The following is an 18,146-nucleotide window of genomic DNA, read 5'->3' as shown; positions in this document are numbered from 1 at the left end:
TGCTGGCCTTCTATGAAAGGCATCGAACAGTATGAGGGACAAATTGTTCAGAAAAGGTAGAACTGATAAAAAGGAAAAATATCTCATTCATTTATTTGCTTTTCGATTAACCCTCTCCCAGGTAGAATGTAATATCCATGAGAGCAGGACCGTTGGCTGTCTTTTTACCACTGCATCCCCAGCACCTGGAACACAGGCACACACAAAGCAGGTGTCAAGTATTCGATGACTTAATAAATAAGAACACCTTAAACAGTGCCCATGTGCCAGCACTAGAGCGCTCTAAATGTATTAAATAACTGAAACCTCGTTATAACCCTATGAGATACGCCCTATTAGCTCCACTACAAGCTGTGTTTCATTATCCACATTATTACATTTGAAGACAGTGAGGCACAGAGGAGTTAGGCAACATGCCCAAGATCACACAGGTAGTAAGTGACAAAACTATAATTTTAATTCTACCACGTATGGAGTTTATTCTCTTACTTAAGCTGTGCTAAGTTACTAGTAAGTTATCTAAGACTTTTAATAACAGAAGTACCGAGGCCTACTCAGCACCCTAACCCTTATCCCCATCCTATTATATAAGGAAAAGCTCCGTGTAGACGCAAAACCTCTATAACGAAATATGATTACATGATACACGATAATTGCAGACTGCAACATAACACAGAGGTGCACAAAGAATTCAGCCTATGTGCAACAGTGTGTGGACACAGGAGGCCACAGTTTCAGTACAGGAGCCCGAGGCTCTTAAGATTTCCACAAGTGATAAAGGTCAACAGGCATCAGGGCTGAAGGAAAGGCTTGTGTAAAACCCTGAGGATGCAAGGTATAGAAAGAGAGTTGGGGTTTCCCTGGTGGCACAGTGGTTGAGAGTCCGCCTGCCAATGCAGGGGACACGGGTTCGTGCCCCGGTCCAGGAAGATCCCACATGCCGCGGAGTGGCTGGGCTCGTGAGCCATGACCGCTGAGCCTGTGCGTCCGGAGCCTGTGCTCTGCAACGGGAGAGGCCACAACAGTGAGAGGCCCGCGTACTGCAAAAAAAAAAAAAAAAGAGAAAGAAAGAAAGAGAGTTGGTGCGGGAGATATGGAGCTATGGGAATTTGGGGCATGGAGGAGAACAAGATTGTCGTATGTGCTTCCGAACAGCAATGCTATATCTCAGACTACTCTGTGGGTAGTAGGGTCCAGCTCCACTGTAAAGCAGGTCCAAGCAAGGGATTTGGCCCAACATGAGTCTACAAAATAGTAGTGACACCTGGGTCTGGGTCTGAACTGAGGGCCAGCTAACACACAGTTTGAAATGCTTTATGGAAGGCAGATGAAAACCGGTCCCAATAGAGAAAGGTTCAATCAGATGTTAAATGATACTCATTACACATGATGCTTCGTCAGATTGAGATAAGAGGAGGCTAAAGGGGCATGCTCATTCTTGATTTTCTTTACTATTCTTGTAGGTACATGGAGACACCTCCCTTCTCTCTAGTATATTCTCTAACTCGAATTTAACCATCAAATCTTTATTTTCGACCTTAACCTAACTCAATCCCTATAGTTGTGCTGTCCACAGGTCCCGACTGAGTTTTTAAAATGTGGTTAGTAAATGTAAAATAGATAGCTAGTGGGAAGCAGCTGCATAGCACAAGGAGATCAGCTCGGTGCTTTGTGACCACCTAGAGGGGTGGCATAGGGAGGGTGGGAGGGAGACGCAAGAGGGAGGGGACATGGGGATATATGTATACATACAGCTGATTCGCTGTTATACAGCAGAAACACAACATTTAAAGCAATTATACTACAATAAAGTTGTTAATTAAAAATAAATAAATAAAATGTGGTTAGTCTGAAGTGAGATGTGTACTAAGTTAAAAGATACACTTATGTATATCTTTTAATAATTTTATATTGATTATGATAGTATTAAACTCATTTTTATATTGAGATGACAGTACTTTAGCTATACTGGGTTAAATAAATACTAAAATTTATTTCAACCTGTTCCTTTTACTTTTTTTTTTTACTATGACCTCTAGAAAAATTTAAATTGCATTATGTGGCTCACGTTATATTTCTACTGGATAGCCTTGTTCTACAGACTATCTCTACTAAGGCCATCTGTCCCTTACATGCAGCATACTTAATATTGGGTCCACCTTTTACAAGCTCTATGACATCTCTGTGCCTCAGCTTCTTCATCAATAAAATGGAGATACTAATTGGAATAAACAGGATAACTAACAATAACAGCTAACACACATAATACTCAGACTGTAACAGCTAACACACACACAACACTTACAATATGCCAGACACTGTTCTAAGCATTTTTCATATATTAACTCCTTTAATCTTCACAATATCCCTGTGAGGCCATCACCCCCATTTTACAGATGAGCAAACTGGCACAGAGAAATTAAGTGACTACCTAAAGGTTACACGGTTAGTAAATAGTGAAGCCCAGGTTCGAGTCCAGGCAGTCAGTTCCAGGGTCCTTGCTTTAAACCACTGTCTCTCATGATACCCACCTCAAAAATGGTACAGAAATTCAATAAGTTAATTTAGGTAAAAAATTTCAAACTGTCTCCAGCACATAGTAAACTTTCCTTCAGTGTTTAACTATTATCACCATCACTCCAGCCCTCAACCTACTTCCCAAATTCCCTGCATGCCGCGACTTTTCTCCTCATTTCCCAGGATTAAAACCTCAGGATCCTCCTTTAATACGTCTCCCTCTTTCATTTCCTAACTCTTGTCAGGTCCTTCTTACTCAACCTTGAACGCTCTTAACGGATCTATGCTGCTTTTCCACTACCACCTTAGCCCAGTACTCTGCACCCTCACAACTGTATGAATTAATAGCAGTAACAAGACAAAGACCTTAACTGGTGCTCACGTACCAGGCATTCCTCAAGTCTATTAATTCATTTAAACCTTACTATAACCCTGTTTGTTCTCCAGGACTTCTATATCTGGGCTCTAACAGTGTCTAATTTCTTTAGCAGACCTGTCTTCCTGGAATACCAATTTCATCATGTGATGGGAACTTTAAAGGTGTCTGGATTCGCTACATGTGTCCCTATCAGTTGATGTATGTGAGAAGAAAAGATGATGGGTGTTCCCTACTGGGGCAAAGAAAGATTTACAAGGCCCTGAAAATTAAAAATTCTAGCTTCATCCAAAATCTCTCACAGAATCTAGTCTCAACTCAGCAAACAAACATTAACAACTATGCAACCTAGCCCCATCCTGCTCATTCAATCTTATCTCCAGTCAACAAAAGCCCTCCAGAGTGGTTAAACAGGTCTCTTCATTGTTCCTGGAGTAAATAATGGTAATTATTATTATTATTTATATTATTTATAATAATATTATTATATATTATTATAAATAATATAAATTATTATTAATATTAGACCTTATTCATACAGTTCCCCTCTGCCTCAAAACTCTGAGCACACTTCACCTCCATCACGCCCAGACTAAACTAATCTCCCCTCTAAACTGTGATAAAACAGCTGTCTTACCCCACTCACTGGGGTCTATAATGATATATTCATCATCCAGCAAATGCCAATCACAACCCCAACCAGGCCCTGAGCAACTGGAAGGCAAGCACTGAGTCCCTCATTTCTCACCTTCCCCGTGAGTAGCACATGCCTCTACAAAGAACACGCACTTATTTGGCAAATGGAACAGTAAATGAGTTACAGTGTAGCTGAAATGACATGTAAATACCCTAATTCAGCCAACCGTATTTCCCTAACCAGGAAACACCTCAAGGTAACAGGAGCAGTATCAATAGTTTCATAGCAGTGTTATCACTGCACCCTCCAAGTCATTATCTTCTTTACTCCTCAAAACTCTCCAGTGAAGTACCACTACTATACCTTTAAGTCAGCTGAGGTTTAAAGAAGTCAAGGGTTTTTACTCAGGATCACACAACTACTATACGGCAAAGCTGGAACCAGAGACCAGGCCGCTAGTTCAGCGCTCTTTCCAATGGTCTAATTCCCCTTTTATCTCTTCTCCGTCCTTATCACCTAAGGAAGAGTTAAATAACTAAGAGGGGAAAGGAATCGGGTGAGAATACTTGGTAACAACAGATGTGGTAAATTAATGACTTGAACATTTGTCTGAAATGGCTTTTTTTTCTTTGACTCACCAAGGGTAATGACGATTTACAAGGCTGCATTTAAACCTCATGATCTTGCTGTACTGTGAAATAAAAATTTCCACCCAAACTTAAAACCAGTATCTTTCCGGCCTCCAGAGCTGGACATCACCTGCTCCACCCCACCCCCTCTACACTTATAAAATCTTAGCTTAAGGCTGTTTCTTACCAAGAATAATTAAGGAAGCAAGCAACCTTCCGAGGTTGCTTAACCATCAAAGCAAACTGGCAGTCCTTGCTAAACGTTATAAACCATTAGTTTCCCCACACTTCACTGTTTCCATGTTATTTGCTGGATATTCCGATTTAGCACCGAATCACAAAGAACCTCAGTTCAGGGCAGTCTCAGCTCATGAATGGCCGCATTGTTGAGTACTCTCCCTTCACGCTGAAAGTCAGAAATGGAAAGACGTGGAGATGGACCCAAACCTGGGCTCACTGCACTGGCAAAGACAAGAAAAACCAGGAAACGTACCAAAGACGCCTGCCTCTGCCTCCTCCGCAGACCTTCAGGCCACTGGAGGGGGATGCGGGCAGCTCCCCCTCGAGGGATGCAGGTTTCAGCAGCCGCCAGCTCACTGCCGAAAGAGCGTCCTCAAGGTCTCCTCTGAGGCGAGGAGCTGGAGAAGGGGGAGTTCTTCCCACGGACCCTGGATCGGACCCCCGCCCCCGCCGCGCCACTCCACCCGGCACAACCCACCGCCCCAGGTGGAAGGCGCCGCGGCCTCGGGTGCCACCCCCAATTCTCCAGGGAGGATACAGAGGAGGCGGAAGGGAGGTAGCGGCTACGAAACAAGCTGCAGCCGGAGCCTCCCAGAGCCTCCTCCGCACCTCTACTCCGACTCACCCAGTTCTGCGCGTTATTGCTCAGCTTGACTTTCTTGCACAGGCTACCGGGAACCTCCATGGCTGCTCAGCGCGCGGGTGCCCGCGTTCTCAGCGCCCAGTGAGTAGTCGGAGGACTGGAGGCCGGCGTGGGCGGGACGGGAAGGCGGGGTCTCCTCGCGACCGGGCTGGCACGCGCTGTCGTAGGCACGCGCTCGTGCTCGCGGCTCCGACTGAGCGGCGCCTCGGCCCCGCCTCCTAAATGGGTCCCGGACAGAGGTGTGTGGGGTGGGGCGAAGCACCGGACGAGAACCGGACGCAGGGGGTGGGAGCGGGCCTTCAGGGCGCGCACCGACGCGAGCGCGCACGACGCTCCTCCTTCTTGATTCTGAAGTAGGGGCGGGGCCTGAGAAGGTAGTCGTGGAACTTCCAGGGTCCCTCCCCCGCTCGCCGCCTTGCGCTGCGCATGCGCAGAGGCTGGAAACGCGTCCCAGGCCTCGACCTGGAAGGACAAGGAAGATACCAGCTCCCCACCTCTTTGCGGGTTTGGGTGCGTGCTGCTGTTTACTAGATGGCAGAAGACATTGATGTGGTCTCCCGACCCTCTGGTTTTCACTCCGTAAACCCGGCCACCAGTTTCCTATCCTCCATATCTGTGCCCTCCTCTCCCTGGCCACATTTAAAAAGGAATTTTCCAGCTTCGCGGAGGGAAGATTTGCTAAACAGCTCATTCTCCACACGTTCCACTTAGCTTTAAACTTCTGCTCAACGCACAGTTTCAAAAAAAAAAAAAGTCAATACCCCATCCCTGGACATCAGTAATTAATATCTCTCAGGTTTTAGTGGTTATCTGCAAGGTGCCTCCTTCCCCACTTGCAGATGTCTCTTCAGGAGATTTCTGTCGGATACATCTCACCCGGTAAGCCAGAAAGAGACCTCTATTGTATTAGCTTCTCAGGAAATCCTTAGAGGAATGAAATCCAGGCTGCAGGAGGGCCCTTGGTTACCACAGAGTAGAATGTCCATGTGTGAAGGACATTTTCAAATTCACCGAAGTATACCACAGCTACTTCACGGGAGGATGGGCTGGGGATGGAGGGGAGCCTGCTCTAGGAGTTATCTCCCCTTCCACCCCCAGTACCCTAAGGGACTTACCATAGCTTGTCCCTGGCACCAAGATAGTTGTTTGAAGTGCTTCTCCTCCATAACCCAATGCCCTACCCTACAAATACACACCAATCCCAAAGACCTGACATTACTGCCTCTTTGCGGGAGGACAAGAGGGAATGAAAAATGCCCACCAAACTAAGAAGGTATCTCGAGACTGAGAAAATGAAGCAGGTGGCTCCATGTAATCAATGGATCCGTTTATTATACAGTAACTTACAGGGTGAGATCATGGAGGACTGTGATCCAGAAGCATTTACAGCTGCATCCACACCGCTGAGGGGACATTGGGACAGTTTTATAGCTAACCTAGGGTATTGGAGTAGTGCTTAGAAACAGGAAGTGCATTCCTAAGTCAAGGTTTATGGATGGGTAAGTAGTCTCCTGGGCACTGGGAATATGTCCGCAAAGGTCTTCATCGTTGTCTGGGGACTAAGATAGCATAGAAGCCACTGGGTCCTAATGATTATTAAACAATATCTATTAACTTCAAAGCCCTTGTCGACAAGAGAAGTGATTTACTGCAGAGTACAGTCCTGGGTAGGGCCAGTGGAAGGACAGGAGGAACTTCTACAGGCCCAAGTTGCCATCAGTTACGCTGACAGTCATACATTCTTTTTTTTTTTTTTAATTTTTATTTTTGGCTGCATTGGGTCTTCGTTGCTGCGCATGGGCTTTCTCTAGTTGTGGCGAGCGGGGGCTACTCTTTGTTAAGGTGCACGGGCTTCTCATTGCGGTGGCTTGTTGCGGAACATGGGCTCTAGGTGTGCGGGCTTCAGTAGTTGTGGCTCGCGGGCTCTAGAGCACAGGCTTCAGTAGTTGTGATGCACGGGCTTAGTTGTTCTGCGGCATGTGGGATCTTCCCGGACCAGGGCTCAAACCCCTGTCCCAACAGTCATACATTCTTAATAGCTAGCAAATCAGTTCCCTGTTTATTTACCCCACTGCTACTGTGTTAATATTAGGCCTTTCCTATATCCAGGATGAATCACAACTAATCCCCGTATCTGGGCATCCTGTGCATCTGCTGCCCACACACTCCATTCTTAACATTGCTGTCAGAGTGTTATTTCTAAAACTTCAATCTTGTTACTTGACCTCAAACTGTCAATGGTTTCCTTGTAGCTTTTTCTTTGGGGACTCTTCATTTGCAGTCTGTATATAGAACTTAATTTCAATATATTTCTGAACTCTGCCAATAACGGAATGAGCTTAGAAGAGGATCCAAAGCTTCAAATGAAAACACAGCACCACATTTGGAATCAGCCATTTCTCTAAGGAGTCCCAGGATTCCTGGTTTTCAGAAGGGAGTGGTATTTAGATATCACAATCTGGGCTTCTAAAACTGTTTAGTGCTTCTGAGTCAGTCCATATTTCTGGACTTTTTCAGTGAAAGACTTTTTTCAGGTAAAATATATCATAAGTTTACCTTGATACTATCAATTCAAATGTATTATTTCAGACATCATTCATGCAAATGAGCCTGAAACATCCTGTCAAATCCAAAACAAGAAATTATCAAAAACCACTAGGATTATGTCAAAAGGACTCAGAAGCCAAACTGAAGCTTTCCCCTGTCAAAATTACACAATTAGAGCACTAAAGGGATAATATCTATAAGGTATTGAAACAAATCAAATATGTTGAAATCTAAATGTTCATAATGATGACAATTTAAAAAGAACTAATTGTCACACTTGGAGGATGCTAACAAACCAACTCATTGTTTTGAAAACTTATAAATAAAAGGAAAGAATTAAGCATTTACCCTGGCTTCCATCACTAACTATAAGTCAGGTAATGAAAAAGCTGATTGTAAGGAACGGCACCAAAAACGGAGGAGAGCTTAAACAAGCTTTATTTGGGTACGCTCCCGGGCGAGGGTTTGGGCAGAATTTATAGGGGAAGAAGGGAAAGGGGTGTGGTGAATCCGGGAGGGCGCTGGGTATTCCTTCTTTGGTGGTCTTTTCAGGTATCGTGGGGGACCGTTAGTCCCGCCCCTCGAAAGGCGGGAAGGCTGGGCCGGGTGGAAAGTCCCCAGGTCAGTTCCTGGAACTGGGTGGTCCGGAAAGTCTTCAGGTCATTTTCAACCTGTGAGTCTGATTGCGTTCCCCTGCCTCGGGCCAGTTGGCCTTACACTGATGAGAGGAAGTTTTTCTTTGTAGACATACAGCTAATAAATTAGGAAGGAAAGGTAGATTTTATAATGTCACCATTTTACAACTTTAAATGAAATAAATGGATAAAGACAATGGTCCTCAATGGCTGCTAAATCATGAAAATAAAGAACATTAGAACTTTCCTGCTTCCTGATGAAGTATTAATGCCCCCCAAAAAGTTAAAACTGATCTTAAGTCTTCAGGTTTCATTATCAATTTATAGCTAATGCGGAGGAAAGAGGAAGATGAAAATCACCATAAATGCAATCAGTCAAGTCCAAACTGTGAAAAACTACATCATAAATGACCTGACTCTTCAATAATTCAATTATAGGAAAAACTAAAGAAGAACTAAATTAAAAGGTAACTTATGAGAACTATCAAGCAGTTGAAATACATGAACTTATCTGAACACTGCTTCAAACAAAAAAATAGTTTTAAATACAGGAAATTTAGAGAGTCCCTAGACTCTTGATATTAAAGACATTCTTTTGGCATTATAATAACATTGTTATTATATCTTTAAAGGAGTAATTTTAGAGATAGGTATTGAAAGATTTACCAATGAAATGGCAATGCCATTGGTATTCAGGAAACAAAATTCGTCTCCTGGAAATTAAAAACAAGATAGCAGGAGTGGAAGAAAAGGTGAAGATATCTTTCAGAATGCAGAGCAAAACCCCCAAAAGATAAGAAATAGAGGAGAATTTTTAAAAAGAAAGAACAGTCTAGGAAATTTAAGATTCAAATATTAAGAGTTCCAAAAAGAGAAAACCCACCAGAGGAAATAACCAAGGAAATTATTCAACAAAATTTCCTATAACTGAAGGATTTTAGACATTCGTTGAATGTCCAGCTTAACAGATAAAAATCAAAGCACAGCACTATGAAATTTCCAAACCGTGTTCTCCAGTGTTCTGAAATTGTTTGGAAATCCTACAAGCTTCCAAGGAGAAGATGGAGAGTTCACAAAGAAAGAATCAGGAGTATAAATGAATTGAAGCTATCAAGAAACACACCAAGAGCTAGAAGACAAATGGAACAATAGCTTCAGAGCTCTAAAAAAAAGGTATTTCCGCAAAAGAAAATAAAAGGGAAAAAGAAAAATATTTCCAATTTAGAATCTAGAATTATCATACACCCTCTCTTAAAGAAATATTAGAGGATATGCTTCACCTAAATAGGAAGAGAAAAACATGGCATCCAGAGAATAGGAGTTCCCACACAGGAAACAACTGGAGGGAATTCTAGTGAAGGGAGATCCCAGGATGACGGCAGTGTACCAGGTCTAGAAGATAATCATTCAGAAGCCTCTCCAAGAAGTCAGGAAGCCCTTGGAGAGCCCTGTTTAGGAAGATGAAATTGATAGAGCATTTGACGGGAATGACCATACTGAAAATAATTTAGATAGGTGACAGAGTTTGGGATTAAATTAGTGATAACTACTTAGAAAACTAAGTCATCAAAAAGGATACATTGGGACTTCCCTAGTGGCACAGTGGATAAACTCCACACTCCCAATGCAGGGCGCCTGGGTTCGATCCCTGGTCAGGGAACTAGATCCCACATGCATGCCGCAACTAAGAGTTCGCATGCCACAACTAAGGAGCCTGCAAACTGCAACTAAGGAGCCCGACTACCGCAACTAAGGAGCCCACGTACTGCAACAAAGGAGCCCGCCTGCCGTAAATAAGACCCCATGCAACCAAGACCCCATGCAACCAAATAAATAAACAAATATTTTTCTTTAAAAAAAGGATATATTTATCACACCCTTTCTGTACAAACTGTATTTCAGGGTAATCAAATAGTTGATAAGGGAAAGTTCAGACTGATAGAATTTTAGCTAATAAATGCAGAAGGAATGTTGGCATTTAAAAATCACCATTTTAAACAACTGACAAGGGAATTCCCTGGCGGTCCAGTGGTTAGGACTTGGAGCTTCCACTGCAGGGGTCATGGGTTCGATCCCTGGTTTGGGAAATGAGATCCCGCGCTGTGTGGCACGGCCAAAAATACACCTGAGGGGGTAGTTGATATAGGCAATAACCATTAGCGACTGATAAAAGTATTAGGTGAAAGGTAGTGTGATGGCTAATTTTGTGTCAACTTGACTGGGTCATGGGGTGACCAGAAATTGGTTAAACATTATTGTGGGTGTGTCTGTGTTTCTGGATGAGGTTAACATTTGAATCAGTAGACTGAGTAGCTTGCCCCTCTAATGTGGTGGTCTTCATCCAATCAGCTGAAGGTCTGAGTAGAGCAAAAAAGACGACTCTTCCACAAGTAAGAGGGAGCTCCTCCTACCTTACCTCCTGGAGCTGAGGCATTGGTCTTTTCCTGCCTTCAGACCTGAACTGAAATGTTGGCTCCTGGGTCTCCAGCTTGCTGACTGCAGATCTTAGGACTTCTCAGCATCCACGATCACATGAGCCAATTCCTATCTATCTGTTTATCTATCCTATTGGTTCTGTTTCTCTAGAGAACCCTGACTAATACAGGTAGGAAAGGGAATTTTATAATGGACACATAAGGCTGACACCACCTGCGTCCACTTGTTAATCTTAGCATCTCTAAAACTGGGACAGCAGATATCTTGTACCTTAAAATGTGAAGTAACAGGAAATACTCAGCACTATTGTTTTAGTTTGGGTTGTTGAAGAAGCAGGCATGGAAAGAAGGATTCGAGTACAAGTCATTTATTTGGGAGGTGATCCCAGGAAACACCATTAGTGGAGTTATACAGGAACAAGAAGGAAGTCAATAAAGAGTGTGCTATCAGGCTACCCTGGCGGCGCAGTGGTTGAGAGTCCACCTGCCGATGCAGGGGACGCGGGTTCATGCCCCGGTCCGGGAAGATCCCACATGCCGCAGAGCAGCTGGGCCCGTGGGCCATGGCCGCTGAGTCTGCGCGTCCAGAGCCTGTGCTCCGCAACAGGAGAGGCCACGACAGTGAGAGGTCCGCGTACCGCAAAAAAAAAAAAAAAAAGATTGTGCTATCAAGCAGCCATGGTGGGTAACTGGAGCTAAATCCCACCAGGGAACTCTGAGAAACAGTGTAGAGCATGTCCTTCAGAGTATCTCACCTGAGGGAGAGAACTAGGGCATTGATACAACTCCCTTCAGTCATTATTCAAGGACTACTCCCAGGGAGTGTTCATTCTCTGGTACTTTTGGATTGCAATGCACATCTATAGAGAGGGCACTAGTCCCAAAGAAAGCCCTCATGCAAAGAAATGGCAGTAAGGGCAAAGTGGATGTGGATGGGCACCAGAAGTGTTTGCCAGAGCCACTAATGAAGTATTCTGTTTTTTAAAAAAAGCATATTTCTATACTATTTCTTTTTTATGTAAGAGTACTTTTTTTAAGATCAGAAAAGACAAAGAATTTTTCAAAGAAAACCACACAAGCCCACTTGAAAGAAAAAAAAAAGAAAAGAAAAAGAAAAGAAGCTGTCTCCAGAGGAAAAATATCATGCTGGAAAGGAGGGCTAATAATAGTTTTACTACATGGCTCCGCTCTAAATCACACATATTTAGTCATAATAATGTAAACTGTGAATATAAACATTAACAAAATTGCAGTATGACTAGCTGGAGAGTTTGAGGGGATACAATGCGTGTGTCTGTGTTGGTGTGTGTGTGTGATGATAATAGGAGAGGAAACAGATAAATCCTCATTTTCCATAGTGAGAGAACAAGAGATATTGTCTAAAACATAAAGACCAAGAATAGCAATACACCCATTGTTTCAAGATGTGGAGATATATACCAAGGGAATTTGCTAAAAGACTTAAGAGTGGTTGCCTCCAGGGAAGGAAAATTGCTCTGTTTTAAAATTCCTTATTGAATTACTTGACTCTAAACTATTTGGATATTATCATTTTGACACACATACAAAAAAACTTTTTTTGGAAAGAGTGAATTAGAAGTCAAATGAAGTTATCATGTGAGAACAACCCTGAAGATGTTTGGCTTGAAAAAAGGAGCAGAGATATGGAACATAGTTGAAGGATAATACAGAATCAAGATAGGATAGTTTAAAAAGAAAGGAGAAAAACTAGAGTAAATTGTATGCTGATGAGAATGATCCAACAGAGAGAGAGGGTAACTGATGGATGGAGGTCCTTGCGGCTGAGAATCCAGAGAATAAGTAAAGACAGGCCTTTAATGCGCAGTAAGTAATTCCTGCAAAACAAAGTAAAAGGAGAGGATGTGCACAGATGCCAGTCCATTTGTAGAGGTAGTGGAATGATGAGGGAATTTCCATTGAAGGTTTTTATTTTCTCGTTTAGTACGAAGCAAGGCCATTAGGGAGAGAGGACCATACTTTGAGAACTATTGCTGTAAATAATGGATGGGCATTCCTAAATATCTATAACTAAGTAATTAACCTTAGGCATTAAGATCTCTCTCGTAATTTAACTGTATATTTCAAACATCATAAAAATTGAAAAGAAAAAATTAAATATTTTAAGCTAAACTGAGGAGCTATAAAAATTAGGAAACCCAGAGCAACGTGTATTTTAACCCTTTGGGTACGCAGGTATTCTCAGTAAGAGAATAATAGTTAGGTAAGTAAACTTGGTAATATTGTAAGTCATTTACCTTGGTAATATTGGAGCATCAGTCTCAGAAGTTCACCTGGGAGAATTAAGAAGATGCCACACAAGCCAGAGATAAATGGTCATTAGGATCTCATTCACCTCCGTACTCCCTCATTAAATCGCCACCAGCTGAGAAACTGGTGTGATGGTTTGGAAGCAGTCACGGATATTTGGTTTCCACCTGGAAGCAATCACCATAGATTCAGGAAAGTTCCCCTCAAGTCTCTGGGACTTGCCAGATGATTTCTAAGTCAGTCTGTAGAGAAAATGACCCCTCTAGCCAAGGTGGTTCCATTTTCTCCACATTTTATGTGTGAAGATATATGAAGATACGTAAAGGCATATCTTCTCCACTAGGGGGATTTGACTGAATGAAGAAAGGACTGAAAGAATTCTTGAAACATCACTCAATTTCATCTGAAGCATTTCCTTCTGGTTAACATTGTCCTTTTTTTCCTTAGAAAACCCCCCCAGATAGTGAATTGCATAAGACCAGTTACTAAAAAAAAAAGATTATATTTTAAAATTATGGCTCATTCAAAATTCAAAGGAGATCTTCAGAGTGACTGGAAATAACTTGCTAGAAATCTACGTTTTCTACTTTGCCATATGACCTTGGGGAAATCACATAACTTCTGGCGGGGACAGTTGGATACATTTATCTCAAAGGATTCTTCCTCTAAAATTATTCTAGGTTCTTAATTTGTGTCATCTATACATGTAAATAATAATTTAATCAAAACCACAAACTGTCTTTAAGTACCTTACTATATGTAAAGCACTGTGTTAATAATTTCTGTGTGTTAAAGTAGCTAAGTAGTAAGTAATAGGATACATCACCAAACACAGCACATATTCTTCTCCCTACATTCTTTCACCGTAATTATTGAGATTCATCCATGTTGCTCTGTGTATCAATAGTTCATTCCATTTTATTGATGGTTAATATTTCATTGTATGTTGTTATGACTTGATCAAATCACATTTGTGAAGTGGAGCATAGGGTGCTGGATGGTGAGCTGTGGCTCCACTACCGACAAGAGAAATTGAGGCTGCTTAAAGGAGCTCCAGAGACGGGCACGAGCTGTGGCTAACAGCGCGGACCCCAAAGACGGGCATGAGACGCTAAGGCTGCTGCTGCCGCCACCAAGAAGCCTGTGTGCGAGCACAGGTCACTCTCCACACCTCCCTTCCGGGGAGCCTGTGCAGCCCGCCACTGCCAGGGTTCCGGGATCCAGGGACAACTTCCCCGGGAGAACACACGGCGCGCCTCAGGCTGGTGCAACGTCACGTCGGCCTCTGCCGCAGCAGGCTCGCCCCGCACTCCATACCCCTCCCTCCCCTGGGCCTGAGTGAGCCAGAGCCCCCCCAATTAGCGGCTCCTTTAACCCCGTCCTGTCTGAGCGAAGAACAGACGCCCTCCGGCGACCTACACGCAGAGGCGGGGCCAAATCCAAAGCTGAGTCCCTGGGAGCTGTGAGAACAAAGAAGAGAAAGGGAAACCTCTCCCAGCAGCCTCAGGAGCAGCGGATTAAAGCTCCACAATCAACTTGATGTCCCCTGCATCTGTGAATACATGAATAGACAATGAATCATCCCAAATTAAGAAGGTGGACTTTGAGAGCAAGATTTGTGGTTTTTGCCCCTTTTCCTCTTTTTGTGAGTGTGTATGTGTATGCTTCTGTGTGAGATTTTGTCTGTATAGCTTTGCTTTCACCATTTGTCCTAGGATTCTATCCGTCCGTTTTTCTTTTTTTTAATTTTTTAAAAAATTTTTTTCTCAAAAATAATTTTTTATTTTAATAACTTTATTTTCTTTTATCCTCTTTCTTTCTACTTTTTCTCCCTTTTATTCTGAGCCGTGTGGATGAAAGGCTCTTAGTGCTGCAGCCAGGAGTCAGTGCTGTGCCTCTGAGGTGGGAGAGCCAACTTCAGGACACTGGTCCACAAGAGACCTCCCAGCTCCACATAATATCAAACGGCGAAAATCTCCCAGAGATCTGCATCTCAACACCAGCACCCAGCTTCACTCAACGACCAGCAAGCTACAAGGCTGTACACCCTATGCCAAACAACTAGTAAGACAGGAACACAACCCCACCCATTAGCAGACAGGCTGCCTAAAATCATAATAAGTCCACAGACACCCCAAAACACACCACCAGACATGGACCTGCCCACCAGAAAGACGAGATCCAGCCTCATCCACCAGAACACAGGCACTAGTCTCCTCCACTAGGAAGCCTACACAACCCACTAAACCAACTTTAGCCACTGGGGACAGACACCAAAAACAAAGGGAACTATGAACCTGCAGCCTGCAAACCCCAAACACAGTAAGATAAGCAAAATGAGAAGACAGAAAAACACACAGCTGATGAAGGAGCAAGATAAAAACCCACCAAACCTAACAAATGAAGAGGAAATAGGCAGTCTACCTGAAAAAGAATTCAGAATAATGATAGTAAAGGTGATCCAAAATCTTGGAAATAAAATAGACAAAATGCAAGAAACATTTAACAAGGACCTAGAAGAACTAAAGATGAAACAAGCAATGATGAACAACACAATAAATGAAATTAAAAATACTCTAGAAGGGATCAATAGCAGAATAACTGAGGCAGGAGAAGGGATAAGTGACCTGCAAGATAAAATAGTGGAAATAACTACTGCAGAGCAGAGTAAAGAAAAAAGAATGAAAAGAACTGAGGACAGTCTTAGAGACCTCTGGGACAACATTAAACACACCAACATTCGAATTATAGGGGTTCCAGAAGAAGAAGAGAAAAAGAAAGGGACTGAGAAAATATTTGAAGAGATTATAGTTGAAAACTTCCCTAATATGGGAAAGGAAATAGTAAATCAAGTCCAGGAAGCACAGAGCGTCCCATACAGGATAAATCCACGGAGAAATATGCCAAGACACATATTAATCAGACTGTCAATAATTAAATACAAAGAAAACATATTAAAAGCAGCAAGGGAAAAACAACAAATAACACACAAGGGAATCCCCATAAGGTTAACAGCTGATCTTTCAGCAGAAACTCTGCAAGCCAGAAGGGACTGGCAGGACATATTTAAAGTGATGAAGGAGAAAAACCTACAACCAAGATTACTCTACCCAGCAAGGATCTCATTCAGATTTGATGGAGAAATTAAAACCTTTACAGACAAGCAAAAGCTGAGAGAGTTCAGCACCACCAAACCAGCTTTACAACAACTGCTAAAGGATCTTCTCTAGGCAAGAAACACAAGAGAAGGAAAAGACCTACAACAACAAACCCAGGGGCTTCCCTGGTGGCGCAGTGGTTGAGAGTCCGCCTGCTGATGCAGGGGACACGGGTTCGTGCCCCGGTCCGGGAAGATTCCACATGCCGCGGAGCGGCTGGGGCCCGTGAGCCATGGCCGCTGAGCCTGCGCGTCCGGAGCCTGTGTTCCGCAACGGGAGAGGCAACAACAGTAAGAGGCCCACGTATTGCAAAAAAAAAAAAAAAAAAAAACCAAATGGGACCTAATGAAACTTCAAAGCTTTTGCACAGCAAAGGAAACCATAAACAAGACCAAAAGACAACCCTCAGAATGGGAGAAAATATTTGCAAATGAAGCGACTGACAAAGGATTAATCTACAAAATTTACAAGCAGCTCATGCAGCTCAATAACAAGAAAACAAAAAATCCAATCCAAAAATGGGCACAAGACCTAAACAGACATTTCTCCAAAGAAAATATACAGAGTGCCAACAAACACATGAAAGAATGCTCAACTTCATTAATCATTACAGAAATGCAAATCAAAACTACAATGAGATATCATCTCACACCGGTCAGAATGGCCAGCATCAAAAAATCTAGAAACAATAAACGCTGGAGTGGGTGTGGAGAAAAGGGAACACTCTTGCACTGCTGGTGGGAATGTGAATTGGTACAGCCACTGTGGAGAACAGTATGGAGGTTCCTTAAAAAACTAAAAATAGAACTACCATATGACCCAGCAATCCCACTACTGGGCATATACCCTGAGAAAACCATAACTCAAAAAGAGTCATGTACCAAAATGTTCATTGCAGCTCTATTTACAATAGCCAGGAGATGGAAACAACCTAAATGTCCATCATTGGATGAATGGATAAAGAAGATGTGGCACATATACACAATGGAATATTACTCAGCCATAAAAGGAAACGAAATTGAGTTATTTGTAGTGAGGTGGATGGACCTAGAGTCTGTCATACAGAGCGAAGTAAGTCAGAAAGAGAAAGACAAATATGGTATGCTAACACATATATATGGAATCTAAGGGGGAAAAAATGTCATGAAGAACCTAAGGGTAAGACAGGAATAAAGACACAGACCTACTAGAGAATGGACTTGAGGATATGGGGAGGGGGAATGGTAAGCTGGGAAGAAGTGAGAGAGTGTCGTGGACATATATACACTACCAAACGTGAAATAGATAGCTAGTGGGAAGCAGCTGTATAGCACAAGGAGATCAGCTTGGTGCTTTGTGACCACCTAGAGGGGTGGGATAGGGAGGGTGGGAGGGAGGGAGACACAAGAGGGAAGAGATATGGGAACATATGTATATGTATAACTGATTCACTTTGTTATAAAGCAGAAACTAACACACCATTGTAAAGCAATTATACTCCAATAAAGATATAAAAAAAAAGAGAAATTGAAATAGAGAAGTTTATTACTCGCAGATCCTGAACAAAGTACATGGCACACCTTGAGGGGCCACATTGGTAGATCAAAGCAGGGTGCAGGCAGAGAGAGGCAGGACCTGGGGCACATGCCTTTATTAGGGTCTGTGGGTGAGTGCTTTGGGGCTAACACGGTATTGTATTGGTTAATTCAAACCAAAATTAATGCGGCTTGGTAAGCCCTGTGAGGGGGTCTTATTTAAGAGGCACACAAGGAAAGGTCTTGGGAGGCCGGGAAGACTTGATCACAGGGACTGTTGGGGGAGTCGCCTCAGGAATGTTCACTTGCTTGTGACTCTGCAGGCTATTTTCTAGGGCATATACTTGCGTGATGGAGCTAGTGTCAGTTTAAGTCCCCTCTCCCCCCAAAGCCTCTTAGCCACACAAAATAATGCTGAAACAGCAATACCATTGAGTAGCTTAGCTAAACTCTCAACACATGGATACACTATGATTTGTTTATTCGTCTGTTGATGAATGGTTAGGTAATTTCAGTTTGGGGCTTT

General features: G+C 42.9%; 1 protein-coding gene across 1 annotated transcript in view; it reads right to left on the bottom strand.

The window, feature by feature from the left end:
• PAPSS1 (3'-phosphoadenosine 5'-phosphosulfate synthase 1) overlaps positions 1 to 5,124 on the bottom strand; it is a 106,547-nt gene extending 101,423 nt beyond the window's left edge. The window contains exon 1 of the mRNA XM_082838055.1: positions 5,025 to 5,124. Coding sequence (XP_082694181.1) covers positions 5,025 to 5,084 — 60 coding nt within the window. The 5' untranslated portion in view covers positions 5,085 to 5,124. The remainder of the gene's footprint in view (positions 1 to 5,024) is intronic.
• Positions 5,125 to 18,146: the final 13,022 nt, after the last annotated feature.

The sequence above is a fragment of the Leucopleurus acutus genome (assembly GCF_964270905.1).
Source record: "Leucopleurus acutus genome assembly, chromosome: 4".
NCBI classification, from domain to species: Eukaryota; Metazoa; Chordata; class Mammalia; order Artiodactyla; family Delphinidae; genus Leucopleurus; species Leucopleurus acutus.
This window is presented reverse-complemented; position numbering and strand designations above follow the sequence as displayed.